General features: G+C 39.3%; 1 protein-coding gene across 23 annotated transcripts in view; it reads right to left on the bottom strand.

The window, feature by feature from the left end:
- Window positions 1-19908, bottom strand: part of DLG2 (discs large MAGUK scaffold protein 2) — a 1022753-nt gene that overhangs the window by 308903 nt on the left and 693942 nt on the right. For all 23 annotated transcript variants that reach the window (XM_033052881.2, XM_033052884.2, XM_033052883.2 and 20 more), the window contains one exon: window positions 7648-7817. In XM_033052881.2, coding sequence (XP_032908772.1) covers window positions 7648-7817 — 170 coding nt within the window. The remainder of the gene's footprint in view (window positions 1-7647; window positions 7818-19908) is intronic.

Here is a 19908-nt window from a genome sequence, read left to right as displayed (position 1 = left end):
TGCATTTATCATCGCTTAAATTAGAGAGCATGATCCTCAGTCTGGGAAATATAAAGGTGCAGATATAACCTACGACTTTTACCACATCAGGCACTGGCAACACAATTGTGTCAAAATAGGATTGGAAAGCAGCAGAGACTTTTATAGCATAGATTTTCAAGAGAGTAAAATTTTCATGCAATAATCTATCAGATATTCACATATTCTTACATTAGGCATCCTAGCCCACAGAAAGCCATGCTTTTTAGTTATGTTAACTTACAAATGACAGTTTGAGCCACTGTCTTAAAACTGGAAAATTATATATTAATGTTTAATGGAGCACTTTCTGCTAGTTGGAGGAAATATAAGCTCCTTCAAGCAAAGACATTTCACAAAAAATGGTATTTTAGTTTCAATTATGGTGGTTTTCTATATTTATACCTGAAGTAAGTGATATGGTCACATTAATATGAAGTGAAGCACTTAAACTAGAGTTGAGAACCAAAATAGTTTGTTAAACCCAGACTTGAGAAAGTTTGCCTGCTTCCTCATTTCCATATGGTTCTGTTCTTTAAGTTGCCCCATTTTGTTATGTTTTAGATAAGGATTCAAAGAGCATAGAAGGAAGAGAACATTGAAAACCATAAGTAAATTCACAGCTGATATTATCATGACTGAAATTCTTCAAAGACCATAAGGAAAGATTCTATTCAAAATGTGAAAAAAGTATTTTCTTGGAAACACTTTGTACCTTACAAAAAATTTCTTAATTTTTTAAATTAAAAAAATATCTGTCTAACTTGCCATAAAACACTCCATTCCCACATGCTAAAGCTTGCTATGGCATATTTAGTGTCTCTTAAATTAGAGAAAACAGATCATTAAAGTAGTAGAAGTGATAGCTTCAATAAAAAATAGAAGTATCATCATCACTCTGAAGCAAGCACTTGAAATCAGTTATGAAACACCAAGATCTGAAAGCTCTCACTGTTCTCTGAAATCAGGAAATAAATAATTGGGGCTCCTTGTTTGCAAAAAGCCCCTTCTTTCACTTTAAGTGCTGACTTTGCTTTGCTCAATAAAAGTCATAAGTTTTCTCCTTTCCTTACTGACAGCAGCACTTTTTTTTTTTCTTTTAAGTGAACCCTCTATTCTGCTATTCTGAATTGAAAGCATCTTTTTTTTTTCCCAGAAATTTTGAAATACATATAATTCAACTGTATTTTTGTGACTATTTCAGTTACCACTGCAAGCTGGGATACTATCTATGCAACAGAACAACCAAGATATTTCCAATAAAGCCATCAATCCAAATTAAAATATGTCTATTCCTATAAAAAAAAGCATGAACCTCTAGGAAACTACAGACGGTGATGGACTAGAGAACATTTCAGTAACAATCCAAGATAAATCTACAGTGAAATCATACCTTATATTGATGGTGAAAAATCTCTGCATCTTCTCAAGAAAATCTTGTAACTTATCAGAGAGTTAAAAAATACACTACTTAAATCATCCTGATTCTTTTCTTAGTATAGTAAGAAAGCTTCATTAACATCCACTGACTTTATTCAGTGTCATCAAGAATAAAGCAAATAATTACAGGAAAAGAAAATCTACCATGTGCTTCAGTTCAGCAGAGAACACAACAAAATGGGAACTCTGGAATTCGTTATGCCCAATGACGTAGTCTAACATTTAGACAGATATACATAACTCCCAGAATAAATGCACATTATGTCCTTTATATTAATCCAATTTTATTTTTGCATATTTTATTGAGCTGTCTGGTTTAGGAGCTTAGTCTTTGTTGATTAAGAAATTTAAGATAAGGATAGCTATCCAGAGGTGTGGAAGATACAATTTCTCCAAAGCCATCTTCCTCTGGCCCTTGGAATTTGCTGTAATAGATAAGATATCCTAGATACCAAGGCTGAGCCAGATGCCTTAGGAATTTGGTTACTCTCCTAACACTTCGGAAGATAATTGGTTGGAAATTAGGATGTTCAATTGGTCAGTTTCTGTTCTTTGTATAAACTTCTATTGGTTGTAGTTGGATCCTTCTTGAACCTATAAATATAGGTGTCTGCCCTTTGTTCCGAGAGAATCCTGCCTGACCCCCTTTCGCATGAAATAAACTCGTGTGGAAATCGTCAAGCGTGGCCTCCGGTCTTTCTCAGCTGATGAAATATATGGGTTTCTGAGAGATAGCTACATGTTAGCACTCTCCGGTCCTGTTGAAACCCACCAGGCACCAAAAAAGAGAAAGAAACCCTCACAGAGGGAGATAGAGAATGGGGCTGAACAGTGCTTAAGAGATGCATTAATTTTTAATCTGAAGCCCCAAAATACAATCACACTCCAAATGGATTAAAAGAAAAGTTTTATATGGTCCTATTTCTGAAAGTAGGAAGAGTAGAGAATTAAGGGCCCCTAAACATGTTTTAGTGCCCAAAGGGATGTGGGGTGGACCTCATGAGAATGTGCAACCACCTGAATTCATCAGGAATGAGCAAAAAACATGCTTTTAGAAATCAAAAAGTGACAGAGCTGCTGGTCTGTCCAGAGCCTTTTCATCTAAAAAGTTGTGAACAGAAGGGCAGCTCCACTCATCGTGGCAGGATCCTGACACAGCTCAAACACTGTAATGATAAGCACTATTATCACGAAGGGTGTGGGAAAGTAATCCTGTTCCTCTATGACTTTATATTCAAGCCACCTGAATATCCACATAGCAAAATCAGCTGTCCTTTATGTTGTTCCTTTTCTGGGTGTTTTTATGTCTGACATTTCTCCTCTGAATTTTCCTGGTACTCAGCTGTTCCGCTTCACATACCCTGAACTTCATTTCTGCAGTTTTGATGTCTTTTAAGACATCACATTTCCTATAGAAGTAAGGTCAAAAGTTTATCATCTGATCCAACACTCCTGTAGTTACAAGAATCTTTATTTTATGGTCGCATTTTTTCTTTTTTTCTTCTGGTAGCTTGTATCAGAGCTTCCGTTATCAGCTAGGTAGGCAAGTTGGTAGGCAGTATTTTACATGACCTCTGTATTTACCCAAGTTTCTGACTCCCAGAAATTTTCCACAATGGTAGAAATACATTTTTCTGCTGATCATTTAAAACTTGTGCATCAGCAAACTAATTGTGCATCATCATACTACTCAATGCTTCTGGGTTTGGTAAAAGTATATTGGGAGTGTGATAGGACTGCAGGACTGCATGAAAATCTTGAGGTTGGTGAAACTACTTTGGTTTAAAATCCTCCAGTCAAACACAAATAAATGGGACAGAGCACTGGAACCCCTGAGCAGTGACTGAAGTCCACAATTCACTGCCCATACACAGTTCTTTGCAGGGTCTTAGAGGAAGCTAATGCACACATTCTATTACAAAGCCAGACAGTGCCATTAAATTGCTTTGTTTTGAATGCTTGCATTTTGCTCCTGAGGAACAAACACTTGCAGCATGTGCAATCCATTCTCATTACTGCTGGTCTTGTTTCAATACACAGCAAGAAAAGCATATTACTTAATGACAGGACTTTCAGAAGTGTCAAAATCTCAATGATTTAAATAAGAAAGCTGCAAGTATATCTTTCCTCTGTTACAGCTGTCAGCCACTGTAGAGATAGTGGCTGCTAAAATCTGCAGTGCCCTGGGAGTAACTGAAACAAAACACCTACTGTTGGCCACTCAATCCTTTGCAAAGCCAACGGTGAATTGTATGCCTGACTGAAGAGACGTGCAAGAGGCATACAAAAGACAATCTCCCAAGCACAAGAAAGAGAGGAAGAGCCTGCAAGGATGACAGCAATTACCTTCAAGACACAGACTACGGCTACCTGCTAGTATTTGCAATCAGGTGTGTCCAAGTGATGATCAGTTTTAAATGCCTAAACAGCTGCAGCTCTCTTTGAACCCTTGATTTTCCTATTACACAACTCGTTTGTGTCTTTGTTTACCTCATCTCCTCCCAAAAATAAAACTAAAGCGTTACAGGTTTAGCACATATGACACTAGGAGAGACTTCTTCTACAACAACAGAACAACTGTGTGGGTATCTGCATTCAGAAGGTACCTCCTGGCAGCACACCATCATGCCCTTCCCCTGTCACATGCCCAAAGCCATTACCAGACAATGCTTATTTAATATCTGATGTTTAAAATATATTCACCAAATTAATCAATGTCTTTTATATGGTTGTTGCTAGCTACAAAAATTAATGCCCATTAAATACCCAACTAAACTCTATGGACTAATAACTGTAAAAGCCCTCATCCTGAATATCTCAGATGAAATCAAAAGGACCTCTGCATATAAAGCCTTGCAAATTTCCTTCTTTACCAACTTAAAGTGCTGAAAGATATAATCTACTACACATAGGCAGGCACGTTAGGGATCTCTGAATTTACCTGGTATTAGGAAAGCCAAGACTTGCTTTCATGTGGTGAATTCTCAGGGCGGGAAGGAATGAACTCAGTAAATGCTGGGTTATACACTGACAGAGACAGTCAGGAAAAGAATTGAGAAGATACTTGCTACTCCAAGTTTGGTATGGAACAACCTTCTTGTCTCGAAAGCAGATTTACAGTAATTTCACGAATACAAGCCACACAGAGTATAAGCCGCATATCCGGTGTGTTGGCAACATTGATGTCTTTGTCAATAAATAAGCCACACCCGGAATATTAGCCGCACTTTAGTTCGCCGCGAACTTTCACAAAGTCGTCATTTAGTAACACAATCACGGGATCGCCGGGGCTTACTGGCTTACTGCCGACCTCGGAAACATTGTTTCCAAGTGAAAAAAGACACAGACAATAGCTGCGGCAGCACCCTTCATTTACAAGCCGAAAAAGACATGAACAATAGTGTGGTCATTTTGCGAGCATTCCCAATGGATCCGCGTTGCCTTTAAACAGCCGCTCAGCCACGTGGGCAGGCAGCTGAGCTTCGAGCAGAGCCATATCTCTGTGCTGGCACAGCCACCCCGCTCAGCCCCACCCCTCTCCCTGTGAGCCGAGCGGCCGCTCTACCCCTCTCCCTGCGGGGTGAGCGGCTCCCCCAGCCCTCTCCCTGCGAGCTGAGCGCCCGCTTCATCTCTCTCCCTGTGAGCCAAGTGCCTCCCCCACCTCTCTCCCTGCGAGCCCAGCCAGTCCCGCAGCCGCACAAGACTGAAAACACTTTAAAAAGTACAGAGAAATATCACACACTTTTATCGAACTGCCGAGGTAACTCGCCGAGGTAACTCACCCCGATAACAACCCCCGCCCCTCAGTAACGCCGCCATCCACAGGTAGGCAATAAGCTGTTCTCTGATTGGTTAATCGTCGGAACAACAGGAAACCATGGATTTCAAACTGTTTCGGCTCGGGACTGGACTGGCATGATACTAGGTAAGGGCAGATATCACATTTTTGTTCATAAATTAGCCGCACGCAAATATTAGCCGCACTTCCGGGTTTCCACCAAAATTTTGCTCTAATTGCTGCGGTTTGTATTCGTGAAATTACTGTACTTTATTAATTTTGTGAGTAGGAAAGGAGGAGTGGTGTGGAAGCTGATGTGCTGGTTTTCAGACCCTGCTCTTGACACCAAAACATCCCAATTTCACTCTGAGAAGTTAGAAATGCTGTTTATATAAACACTAAGTGGTTCTTACATAGTAATGGTGTGAAAGACCAGTTCACAGATAAATCACCCGAAATATGAGGAGATAAGCATCACAGGAGTGATTACAGCCAAGAGTCACAGGTTTTATTCTCAACTTCTGCTAAGAGTTTGATGCCTCTCAATGGGTATTTTTTCATACTATTAAAAATAGTATTGATAAGGTTTTCATTCCAACTATAAATTATTTATTTTCCTCATTTTGATTTTTTAATCTGTAGAATACAGAAAGCCTAATAGAGCATGCTTCCTTACTGCCTGAATTTTCAAGGTAAAACCCCTGACTTTTGGAGAAAACTAGCCCATCAACTCATTTTTTATCCAAGTTTCCAGCTAACTTGTTCCTATAAAAGTGAAAATATAAAATAAATATTCAACTTAACAATAAAATTCATTATTTATAGCACTTATCTGTAGTAAACTTCATAGAAGAACACAGATATAAAATAATATTTTCAGCAGTAAGCAGCAAAATTTCATCAGCTTGCCCTAAAAGGCACTTTTTTAGTATCTATTCTGTTTTATGAAAATAATTGTAAAAAGAAATAGTTTCAGGCATACACTCAAAACAAACACGATGCAAACCCATTATTAGGTAATGATTGCCTCTCTTGTCCATTTTCACAATGAAGCAAAAATTTGGTCACGGTGAATAATTTTTAGTGTTTCATCACAACCAGAAAGGACAAGTTAATTTTAGCTTCTTTAGCCTTAGGTCTCTCAAAATGACTATCACATCACACACTTAGTTTAATTCCAAATCTTTAAAAACACTGCCTGCACTATTATTGCGAATTCACATGCATACAAAATACTATTAGAAATGCTTTTCTATTAGAAAAACAATCCAGCATTGCAATTGACCACAAGAATCCAGACTTCTGGGGATTTACCATCAGATGCATGTTTAAATATATCTCACTCTTCCTTAAGAGAAGAGCACAGTGAATTCACTGCAGTGTCAAAGAGTGCACTGTTTTCAGTGTTGCACTATCTTTGTTAAGTGTTAGGGGTCAATCTCAACAATATGTCTCCATATATTAAATATACTCCACTACTGGTATAAAAAACCCCTCTGGGGAAGCATACTATTATATTCACATGAGGGGACATGTAAGGGAGAACACCAAAAAAGCCGCAGATTATTCACTATAGATAAAACAGGGAGAGTAATTTCATGTGCACTGCAAATATTAAGGTACATGTAAATGTCTTCATTTCATACATATATATATATATATATATATATATATATATATATATATATATATATAAAAGACCTGCTTACAAAATAGCTATTATGGATCAAAAAATAACTGCTGTTCATTCTATTTTATTCTATTCATATGTACCATGAAAATATGTGTTTTCTTTGTCCAGAAATCAGGAATGAAGAAAAATGCTTCTAGAAAGGAATTTGGCATTTTGTTCTATAACCAGAAGGTTCTGCTAGAAGCGATAAAGCGCATTTAGACTAGTTTTGTGCTAGATTTCTAAATAATATTGTTGAAGAATAAAATAAAATTCTTTTATGGATATGGGTAAGTTGATATTCTTGTCTTCATGTTCCAAAGATAACCAGAAAAAAACATCACGAAAGTGGAGAGGGTAAGCTGGATAATCCAAAAGCCTTCCGAAAAGAGGAAGAATTCAGAAACTCCATATTCAACAGCATCTTAAATGAAAGTCAAAGGCCTGGGTAGAGGAAATTTAGAGGTAGTATATGTGCTGCCACATACACTCTCTGTGTCTCTATGTAATGACACATCTCTGCAGTAAACAGCAAACAAAGCAAACCACAACTCCTTGAACTCCTTTATATTTCAGGAAGAGACGTAACCATGAATTTAAGTTCTACCAGCCGAAATGAACTACATTTCAATATGTGACAGGTCAACCAGTTAGCAAATCGACAAGGTCAGAGCCATTTAAGCTACATGAGAGTTAAGCACCAAGTTCAAAATGGACATCCTTTAAATTCCTGATCTACCTTTCGGTCCTTTGAACAGCTTGATCTCTACGACGGTCTCCAGTATAGGTCTTCTTCGCCGGACGTACAATCGCACTATGGAGCCAGCCTCCTTCAGGGCCTCCACGGCTTTGCTGTGGGACACTTCTGACACGTCAACCTCGTTCACTCGCAAGATGCAATCATTGACCCTACAAGAAAAACAAAGAATCATAGTCCTTCAGTTAAGTGCTTCATCTGTTACTTTGGACCAAACACAGTTTTGTCAGCAGTGCTGTAAAATAAAGAATACTTCACTGGGAATCATGTAATCGCGGAATATGATGAGCCGGAAAGGACCCACAAGGATCATCAAGTCCAAGTCTGCCAGATGACAGACTTGATGCAATATGCTTCACAAGCAATGAGACAGAGCACGTAGTCCTTCCAAAAGACACACCTGATTCTAACTGGATTCAACCCAATCCCTCACACCTACCATCTTCCTTAATATATTGGGGTTACATGCACTATAGTGATAGAAATCAGTAATAACTTGTCTTTCCAGACTTCAATAAAACAGTTTTGACTAGACAATATAATTGCTTTCAAAGACTCATGATCCATACAATTACTACAGACCATAGTAAGGACAACTACGGTTGCTCTTAAGGACAATCTCAGTGTGATACAAGAGCTGTCATAGTAAAAATGCTGTCCTACAAAAAAGCAGACAATTTAAAAGAGAATGCTTGATGTTAAATAATTTACTCAAGTAAAATCCTTGGTTTTCAACATTAACTGTAGGCTACAAGATCTGCTGTATGATAAGTATGTTTTCTTTTTTATTAGAATACTAATAAAATTCCCTCATAGTCTTACTTTGAGCATTTACTACAGTATCTGAGGACAAACATATAATCACCCTCAATGTCCTCATTACATGGAGCTGTATTCTTCTTATCTGACAGTGTTGTCCTAGTTGGAAAGGAAATCTACAACTTCAGAGCAGTGAAATCCATCTCCAAAGCAGTAGGCTAATGACTTAACTACTGGGCCATCCTTTCTTTGCAAATGAGGACAAGTGAAAAGAGCAAATTCCAAAGGACTAGATTAATTGAGACTCTACTGTTCTTGGGCGGTACATTTTTTCTGGGATGCCTCTAAGTATTCTGAAGAAGAAAAAGGCATATTGTAAATGAATGTGTCCTTCTGCATGTCTGAAAGGACAATCAGTGAAGCAAATATGAATTGCTAAAAATATTCTCATTTCTGCTATGTTTCTATACATAAAAATCAACTATCAAATGTTACTCTTTGCAGGAAAAGAACACTTGATCGGGGTATTGATTAGGAGTCTTAGCACATGGAGGAAGAATGAAACTTTACCTAAGTTTATCAGAACTCTGAGAATTTAGGGTGGCTTTTGTCATGTTCTGCTACTGCTTTTGTTTAAAACAAACCCAAATCAAACCAACAAAAAGAACACAGTTATTTTAAACTGGTCAAACTTGGAAATGACACAAAGCTGATGCTTCCCTTCTGATAAAAAGCATTGTATAATGAAGTTTCCAGATATTATTCAAAGGTCCAGTTTGGTGATTTACTCCAATTCCAGAAATGTTCATGGTTGGGAAGGGGCTTTAAGCAACCTGGTCTAATGGAAAGTGTCACTGCCCAAGGCGGGGAATGATGGAACAAAGGAATCTTTAAGGTCCCTTCCAACCCAAACCAAACTATGCTACTACAATTCTATGCCTTTCCACACCTGTGAGCTTTTTTCTCCCTCATAAGGAGGTTAAATTATCATTTTTTAATAAATAAATACAATATTCAAGAATATGTATGCATATGCTACAACAAAATAAACCTGAAAGGATAATAGCAAAAAAAGTCAGTAAACCCAGTTTAAGAAAATTCTTTCAGATTATTAAGTGCATGGTCTTACCCCTTAGGGGTAAAATTATTCTGCCCTTGCAAACAGCTCTTAAATATATTTTTCTGGCTTTATATTCACATGCCAAGTTTATGGCAAAATTTTATTTTTGTGATTTCTTTTCCCATTTATTGGTGGATATACATTATACCTGTGCTCAGGGGAAGATCTGCGTCATAATCCAAGATAACACAAGTCCAACAGAAGAGATCCTAGTAGTTTCACCAATGCATACAGTAGTTGTATTGTCATATAATCATATCGTCAGAGAAAGGTTTGGGTTGGGAGGCACCTCATATATATTGTCTTTTTGGGGTGCCAGTGCAAATTGCCAGGTCATGTTGAGCTTCTCATCCATCAATAATGTTGTTCTCCTCAGGCCTGCTCTCAAATACTACACATACACCTAAATTGATTCAGGTCTGCAGAATCCCCCACACAGGTAACAAACTTAAATGAGTTAAACAGTTCTTCATATGGCACACTGGCTTATCTAACATAATGAACATATTCTACAAAACTTTTGTCATATAAATTCAATATAAAGGACACTGGATAGTTAAATATAGAACACATGCAACCATTATGCCAAAATGACAGAATAAACACAAGAGATACTTTATTATGGGGGAAGGTCAGGGTCTCAGAGGTTTACAATTGTTGTTACTATCTTCAAAGCAGATAAGGACTTGAAGAAAGGAAAAAAACACCTATTTTTAAGGGTTTAAGTTTCACTATATTCATCTAAGTTTGATTTTTACTGCTTTCACGAAACTGCAGGAATCTTTGAGAAAACAATAAACACTTCAGCCAACTTGTAAGTAAAGAAGACGAGTACAATCCTTAGGCACTTGCTGGACATATAGTAGGTGACAACTGGTAATGACCATTCTGTTCCCTTGTTCTGTGCAATATGGTGCCCTGGAGGGAAACCCAAAGCAGTGCAGTGTGGCAGTAAGAGCCCCAGAAGATCAAATGGTCCTGCCAACACACATTAGCCCACTTGCAGCTTCAGAACAAACCTAACTGGAACCAACTATTAACTCAAGAACAAGGGAGTAATCTGTACTCTGTGGATCAACATGATGACACTAAATCCTTTAGTAATCCACAGGTCTTAGTTATCATCCACACACCTCCAGCTAAGTTGTATTGGTGGGACAACGCTGCTTCTCAAAAGCAGAGTTACCATGCTTTCCATTGCAAAACAGCCAGCATTCATAGATTCTTTCTAACCAAAGCTGTTTTTTTTAGTTGCCTCCTCAGAAAAAGTCAAATTGATGTGGACTTTATTTATTCTTCAGTCAGAAAACAGAAATCAGGGTAAAAATAGTTATAGTGGGAGAATGACTGCAAGACTATGGAATGTATCAGGTAGATATATACCTCCATATATCAGTATGGAGATATCAGGCTACTAAACTTTCTCTTCATCCTTTGCTCCTTTGTCTAACCTTTTCAGCTTAAGTTTCCCTACAAACCTGTTGATATTTGCTTTCTTCCAGAACTCACAAGAGTACAGCACCTTAAGCAAGAACAAAAGATGCTAGGTTGCAAGCTGAAAGGATCATTATCTTTTCTTCAAAAGCTCAGTAAATAATTATAATTATATTATCTGACCCCAAGAGAATATGTCTAGTCCATTAGTTAGAGAAGGATGACTCTCCCCTACTTTGCTTTTTTTTTTTTTTTAAATTCTGTGCACACCCTTCCTATTTCATAATAACTAGAATTTACAGTATATGGATAAAAAATGCACATATTGATACTGGTTCATGTAACTTCCTTCCAAGAAGATTTTTTTTTTAATTTTCGCTAAGAAATCAGAATAAAAGAAATCACATTTACTAAAGTAGTCTTCAGATCAGAATTTAAAGTAACAGAATACAGAGCTAACAGTAAATGCCAATGACATGCATGCACCTTAGGGCACAGCTCCCTTACGTATAATGATCCTTAGAGACATGATCCAATTTCTGTAGCAAATTCATGTGTACTCTTAGACCCCTTCATGACATTGTAAAGTAGTGTAAAACTACTTCTGTATCTATTTCAAAAATAAAGAGATAAATCTTATCAGTGGAAGAAAATTCCTGTCTGTTTCTGGAAGCTGGAGGGGAACTAGTGCTTATGAAAATGCCTGATGAAGGTAACAGCCAATCCTAACTCAAAATTTATAATGAAATTCTAAATATCTCATGGTTACTACTGAAAATACTACTTGACAAAATTTATGATGGGGGAGGGCTTTGTAACTTATAAATGACACAGCAGAATTAGAACCAAACTTAATAATAATTTGAAATCCTAGGAGGGATTTTGATTTAAAAATATGTGGAAATATTGGTTCAATAAAATGATAAACCCAACTGTATATAACATTAAGGCACTATTTGAAGTATTGAATATAACCTATGATTCTAACAAGAACAGAAGTATCTTTAGTTCTGAGGAAAATAAATAATGACTAAACCCACAGTGTTTCATTTCTGAGAGAAAAACATCATCCTTCAAGCCTCTGAATCAATGGCATTAATCTACTGCAGTGAAATAAATTCAATAAAATATAAGCTTTTCTCCAATAATGCTGTCCTGGTGCCATCCTAGCTCTTCGTGTGCAACCTCCACCAGGTTCTTCTTTCATAATCTACAAATGTAGGATTAAAACCTCAGCTGCATCCCGCTTCCTTTGTCTCCTGTTTACAGTCTAAACAAGCTTTCCAGAGGAGAGTCTACACCTTCTTGGTTCATCTCAAACAGGGACTAGCTCTCACTGCAGCCCCCAGGCATACTCAGCATAAACACTGGATAACCAAACAAAGCAGTCTCCGGCCTTTCCTGGTTGCACTCACCCTTCCAACAAGTCTTTAGAAGTGAGAGTTGAAAGGCAAGCACCTCAACAAGCACAAAGGCAGCTGTGTGTGCAAAGACAGGAACTAAACTCTTGCACAGCATTTCCCTAAGAAGATTCACCTGGGCAGATGGTTTCTCACCTTGCACTGGCAAACCAGTTTCAGTGTGCTGGCCCTGGGAGCCCAAAGGCTGGTGGATGGCTGAGCTAACAAGTCTTGTTGAAAAGCAGTGCTTGCTCAAGCCTAGTGCAGTGCTTCTGCAGCCTCACAACTCATATCAGCAACTGGAATGATTATCATCCCAGAGACTGAAATTTTAAAAAAAGCAAACAATCTCTTATAAAATGTTTTTCATTTGTGTGCAGATATTACTCCAATATAATGGACACCTATAATGCTCCTATAGTACACTACCTTTGTTCAGCCCACAGCCTCTAAACCCCGTAAGGTTTTCGAGGGGGACCTGAAATTGTGTTGGCTATCCCCATACACTCCTTTGAATTTTTTTCAGTATTTTGGGTGTAGAAAATAGCCACTTATCCTTTCAAGTGAAAGTGATCTCCAGTGGATTTCTGCCTGAATGGCAGAAGGTGAAAGACGTGGAAGAGCATCAGCAAAAGCCTGCCCATGTGGATCCAGCTCACTCCCTCTACATCAGGGCAGTCCCAGTCACTTTTCTCATTCCCATATCCAGAGACACACTAGCATGAAGTCCTACTTATTGTCCTCCCAAAATTTACATGAGAAATAAAAAAGTACAAATGAAATTCCTCCTTTGTACACCAGCAGTCTAGGGAGATAAAAGTTTGGGAGATAAAAGTATATGCTGTAATGCAGCCAAGAATTTCAGACCACATCCAGAGATGCTATAGGTCCTACTGCCATGATCTGCAGGCGTCACACCAGAGGACTTAGAGCTTTATTTCACTTCCAGAACAGAGACTGGAGCTCAAATTGTCAGGGAATAAGGCAGATTTTAGGAAATACTTCTGAATTTCAGAAAATGCTATTGCTTGAAATTACTGTTTCCATTCCCTGTTAGAGACATGACCTTGCTAAGATCTGAGACACAACCAGCGCAGCCACAGAACTGTCATAAGACATTTACACTGCTTGTCCTTTGCTACTGCTTTAGTTACCCACATATTTTTTTTAAACAGCCCCTTAATGAAATGCCAGTGTATTAAAGGGTTTGCATAACAGTCACTGAATTGAAAACCCAAGTGACTGGCTACAACATCAGTAAAAATATTAGTAGAGCACTTCCTTATCATACACAGCGTTTCTTTATCCCTCTCCTTGTGTTTCATTTATGACTCTAAGTTCTATTTTTGAAGTTGTAAGTCAGAAACAGACTGCACTATATAATTACGAATGGAAAAGTCCCTGCAGCCTTTAGACTCTTAGAAGAAAATATATTTAGAAGCTTGAATATGTTCCTATTCACACAGTTTCAATAGAGGATGCATCAGCATTTCCTTTTTTTAAATCTCTTTCTTCCTAAAGGCTTTAAACTCAGCTGTAAGACTACACTCCACACAAAATTGGCAAAAAGAAGTTTATTTATTGTTCAAAGGACTTTGGATCCTTTCTGCATTCTACTCTGTTTCTGAGAACTTCCTGGACAAAGTTGGGGCTCTCTCTGCATTTATCCTTTCTGCCACCCCAAAGAGATCCTTTTGTCCTTTTGAATGGAATGTCTTTGGAATGCCTTTATCACAGGGTGTCTGGTTTGGGGAGTGTGCATATATATACATACACACACACCTCTTGGCTGAAAATATTCCCCAACCTAATATCTGGAATCTGACCCCAAAGACACATCATATTACATCCAAACTGGCACAGTAAAATCCCATGCAGAGATATCCAGGTCAGCTCAGACACTGACAGAGTAGATCTAGAGTAGAAATCCAGCCAGATCAATATCTTCTACATGTCTACAGCCAATTACCACAGGTAAATGGCAATATTAATGCAGCTCTGCAATGCTGAGCTCATAAAGCACTACCTTGAGCTCCTGCACATCCTGACACGCAGTGAGTGATTTGAAGAGGGGACTACTAGTGGCTCCCAACAGGAACAGAAATAGTAAAGAGCAGTCACAAACCTTTAGTGCAAAACCCTGTGCAGAAGATGAAAACCTTGGCCTCCGGTAGCAGGGCTGCTGTAGGCACACACTGAGGCAGCAAGGCAAGACAGCCAGCAAGGAGACCTGCATTGCAGCTGCTCTGTTGAACCTTCTGACCACATCCCTACCAAACACCAGTGCCTCACACGAGGTCCCGCCCTTGGTCTAATAGAAGCAGTGCTGCCACTATGGCCAGAATGATCCCGCTATAGGAAAGGTCGGAACTAAAATGTCTGGAATAAGGTGTTCACTCATCTAAAAGAAAAAGCTACATGAAGTGATAAACCAGACCAGGACTTCCTCTAGCCTGGAGTTTCTTTCCAATTGTGGCCTTTAGCAGATGGTAAAGGAAAAACATTAACACAATTTTTTACCCAGAATACATTTTCAGCTGCTGGACTTTCCTGAGCCAAAAATACTTTTTTTCCATTTAATATCCCTGGATAATTTTTAACACAAATTTAAACTTTTTCAAAACTCATATAACCTCAACATCTGCAGTGCTTTTTATCAATGAATCTCACAGCTTTGCTACCAGTTAAAAAATTCTTCTTGTGGTTATCTGAACTTTCTCTTTATTAGTTTCATTTGATGTCCTACAATTTTTTTGTTAGGAAAGCAAACATCAGTTCCCTGGTCATTGTAATTTCCTACATATGACATCCAATTTTCCATCCTAAAAGGCCTTGCCAGACAAGCTCTTCAAGCAAAGGCATATAGCTGAACTACCTGTAACACTGATTTAATTTCAGAGATGGAAACACCATCACCCATCCTTCTATATATCTGAATGTCTCTCGGCTGTAACACCTACAGATTTACAACTGAACTCTGAAGTAAAATGGAAAGTTAAGGTCAATTTTTTTTTATGACCCTTTTTTCTTGACAAAAATGACATCGGTTTATGCTGAACAAATTTTCCAGTTAAGTAACAACCAAAAAAAAAAAAGAGAAAATAAATCTAATAAGCTCTGAATGAAAACAAAATTGAATAAACTAAAAGATTAGGCAGTCAGAGAAACAAAAATCAAAACAACCATCTGCTGTCTCCAATGTCATCTCAGAAAAACACTTTCATTGCCTCTGTTTCCATCACTGAACCTGTTGCACTTTGTATTACATAATGCTCTCCTTAGATTGCAGTCTAAGTACCCCATTACTCATTCCCAATAGGGGAGCATCCTCAATAGCAAGATGGCAGAAATTCTGCCTGCTACTTTGACTTGATGAAATCTTTACACGCATTGCAGAAATTTACAGGAGCACATAGTGACAGGTCAGGAGGTAATGGCTTTAAACTGAAAGAGGGCAGATTTAGATGAGATACTGAGAAGACCCTTTGGAGACACCCTTTATCATAAGGGTGGTGAGATGCAGGTTTCTCAGAGACACTGTAGATACCCCATCACTGGAAGTGTTCAAGGCCAGGTTGGATGGAGCTCTGAGTAACCTGGTCTAGTGAAAGTGACTCTGCCCATGGTAGGGATTTGGAACTAGATCTTTGGAACTTCCAACCATTCAGTGATTCTATGTGATGAACTCTAGCAACCATAGCAATGTATGCAGGTCCATGTGAGACTGCTGCTCTGAGCAGTCCTCAAGGCATCCAAAAAGAGGATATCCTTGTCCACAGCCTCTACCTGGTTTTCAAAACACCACGCTCACAAGTTGCTCTGGTCTAAGTAATCTTTACTTGTCTTTTAGGAAGTGAAAGAACCTTGAAAGGAAAGAAAAAAAATATATTGATTTCACAGCTTTACAGTTTAGACAATTCCTCTGGAAGCCAGAGCCTTATTTTCCCCAGAGAGACAAGGACAGTGAATCAGGTTCCTCCAGAAGGTGATTTTGCACTTCTGTTGTGAATGAAGGTAGCCCTGATTTGCTCTTTCCCTTTGGCACTTAAAAGCAATTTGGACCTAATTTTGTACCAAAAAAAAAAAAAAAAAAAAAAATTTGCTCAGCCTTAGTATAATATTCTTAAGTTTTCTCAGACCTGGAATTTGAAGATAGCAAAAATTATGCAGTGATGCAGCCCAACACTCAATTGAGAAATGATGGCAAGGGCAATGGAGACTTAAAAAAAATAGGTTATTTAAATTATTACAAGCCAAATAAAGAAACTGTGTAATTTAAATACGTTGACACATGCACTGAAAACTTTTAAAAATATACTGTTGCCAAATGCACTAAGTATTTGTATTTTAAATTATTGATTTAACAAAAAAAACCAAAACCAAAACCAAAAAGACAACTTGGAAAGGAGACTGAAGGCAATTTTAAGCTGCAGGAATTAATTTCTTACCAAAATGTCAAAATTAATACCATACAATGAGTATTCATATAATTAAGAAACTTCAGCTTCAAATAATAATAATTCTTTTGAAAAGGATGGTAATAATAGTGTCACATTATTGATTTCTAAATCAATATTAATTTTGAAATTTGGTACAATACTGACTTGCTATTATTTAAAATCTACTCATAAGGACAGAATGCAAGATGATCAATAACAGTCAGGTGCTAAAAATGTCAGTAAATTCTAAATCAGCTCCAAAAGCAATTCTCTAAATCCTCACCTTTGGGAAAAAAAAAAACGAAAAACAACCCACACAGATAAAATTTCTCATATATCACTTGAAGGCTGAGCCAACAACACTAAAAAGAAGTGCCATTCTTTCTGTGTCTGATAACAGCCAGAGAGGTTAAAAATGTTTCACATACAAGCCGCATGCAGCACAAGGAGAGAAGCAAAAGCCCAGTCAGTCTAATGCCTCCCCGAAGAGCTGCATCTCCTTATGCACACTTTGAGCATAGGGAGTAGTTATTAACTAATAGTAGCTCATCTCACAGGGTGTAGCTCTATGGGCTTGAGGGAGGAGCAGCTGACACCCATTCAATTTGCACACAGACTCAAGCATAAACTTCTAGAATAAAAGTCAAGTTTAAATACACCAACAACAGGAGGACCTCTTCTTTCATCATTTATTTTCCCTTATCACAAATATCCTGAAAACAGAATGATATCCTGACAGTGTATAATGATTTTGGAGGTACAGATGTTCTAAATAATTTATAATGAAATTATTTTCTGTGCCATCAAGCTCTCGGTTATTGTTTGGCCAGAATAACTCAAGGCAAATTAACTCTCTTGCTAGGTAAGCCACACCTGTGGTAATTTTGTACAGAGTTTATGATCTTACACTTCCCACATTATTCATTTTAAAATGTTCTCTGCATAATTAGCATCCTCTTGAAACAGTTTGGGACTGCAATACACAAACATACGTCAAGGTAAAGCTGCTAGGTTGGAAATCAACCAGACACACAAGTATAAAAGACAAATCAAAACAACTGTCCAAATATAGAAGACCATTTTGCACTTTGCAGACCTGATTCTCACCTCAACTTACTGGAAATGAAACATGATTTTACTAAAAGCAAAAGATTTGTAGCAGTGCAGCACAGACATGGGTGCAAGGCGACTCAGGCCAGCAGCTCCACCAGGTAACACCTGCAGACACTGCCCAGCCAGTAACCTCTGCCCAAATGCCCAGCCAGCAACCTCTGCCCAAATCCCAGCCAGACACTGCCCAGCCAGCAGCCGCAGCCAGCCCACAGCTGTGTTTAAATGTCTATGCTCCATGGTGAGTTCATGGCAGCAAGGGGCTGGCTGAGGAAGCAGACAGGGAAGCATGGGCAGGACAGGGCAGGAAGGAAAAGGGGCATGCAAAGGGTGGGCAGGGTGCTAGCACTGGTAGAGGCTCCACAAGCGTGCTCTTAAATGGGCTCAAACTTGCATCAAGTTTTCTTTAATCTCTTGCAAGATCTATAGGAACTAATGTTTACCTTTTCTATTCCCCTCTCCCAAAATATTCTCCCACCCTGCATTTCTTCTCCCTCTGTATTTCCCATCCAGCTCAATCCTCAGTGTCGACATCCTTTGCTCTTACCACATTTTTCCATTCCTCTGTCCGTTCTCTAACTCCCAAGTTATCCTCAGTCTCTCTGCGTCTGGTCTCCTGCCACTGCCATGAACGATGCTTTGCTTCAGAAACTACTCCTATAGCACCCGAGTGCTGGAACTCCCAGTACATCCAGCCCCTGCTCCTGGCTCGGCTCGATCCAGGCGGCTCTGGCAGCCTCTAATGGAGGCCAGAAGGAAAATTGCTGTTCACAGGACAAGGAGTCACATATGCCTTCAACAGCTGAGGCCGGAGTGGAACGGTGGAGAGGCGAAGGATGAGCAGGAGGTGGTGTAGGTAGCTGAGGGGTGTTGTGAGAGGAAGGTGTTGGGATAAAGGAAAGGGAAAGAAAACAAATCTCTGTAAAGGCTGGGATGATTGAGGGCATCAGGAAGCAGCCAAACTCCTCCCAGCTGCAGGGCTGCTTGGCAGGTACTGGAAAGTGCCGCGGGCCAGGCGCTGTAGGTGTGGTAGAGGCAGGGACAGCTTCGGCTCCCAGCCCTGACTTACCCTCGGAGCCCTCCAGTCCAGCTGTCCCCAGTGCCACGGGGGCTGCCAAGCAGTGCCAGGGAATGCCAGGCCCAGAGCCCGGGAATGGCAGCAGCCTGGGCCAGGCTGTGCTGTGTCCAGCCAGGGGACAGCCACAGCGCTGACCTGGGACCAAGGTGTGCTTTGCCTGCTAAAGGCACTGAACTGCTCAGCTGTTCCTCAATCCAAGTTAAAATCCTCCCAGCTGACACCAGCAGTGTCTGCAGCGCGTTCAGGTTTGTGCAGGAAAACCAGTTACAACAGATAACCCAGCAGGCAATCCCAGGTTCAGGATTTTTACAAGTACTTTTCATCTGGGGCTCTCAAAGGGCTTTGCAAATATGAACTCGTTTTCGCTTCACAACAACTCCCGTGAGGCAAAGATAATGATCACTGTATCCATTTTACAAATGGGGAAACTTAAGCACAAAAGAAGAAAAGTGTTGCCAAAGATCAGGCCCAGCAAGTTGAGCACCAAATGAAGCAGCACTGCCATCCCTGTGCTTGCACTGACAAGCAGAAAACCCTCCCTCCTGCTTTGGTGTGATTGGAATAGCTATTCCCAACATAGGTGCAGCCTTAAAACAAATGGAGGAGGAGAAAACACGTTGTTCAAGTTCAGTAAGAACCTCCATCAGCTTCAGAGCATCAGTACCATTAGGTTGCATACAACACAGCTGCAACTCAGAGTGCAGATAGGTACCTCACAGAGAAACCACCAAAGCTTGTTGTTGGTGTTGCTGTGATTTGGAGTAATACACAGGATGTGAGCAGCACGCTGAGACAAAGTTTTCCTACACCTTTCAAGTTTGATATTAAAACTCCCAGGTTATGGGGAACCCCTGCTTTAACAGCTGCAATAAAAGTGGACTAAGGAATATAACAACCATGACA

Source organism: Catharus ustulatus, chromosome 2, assembly GCF_009819885.2.
Source record: "Catharus ustulatus isolate bCatUst1 chromosome 2, bCatUst1.pri.v2, whole genome shotgun sequence".
NCBI lineage: Eukaryota > Metazoa > Chordata > Aves > Passeriformes > Turdidae > Catharus > Catharus ustulatus.
This window is presented reverse-complemented; position numbering and strand designations above follow the sequence as displayed.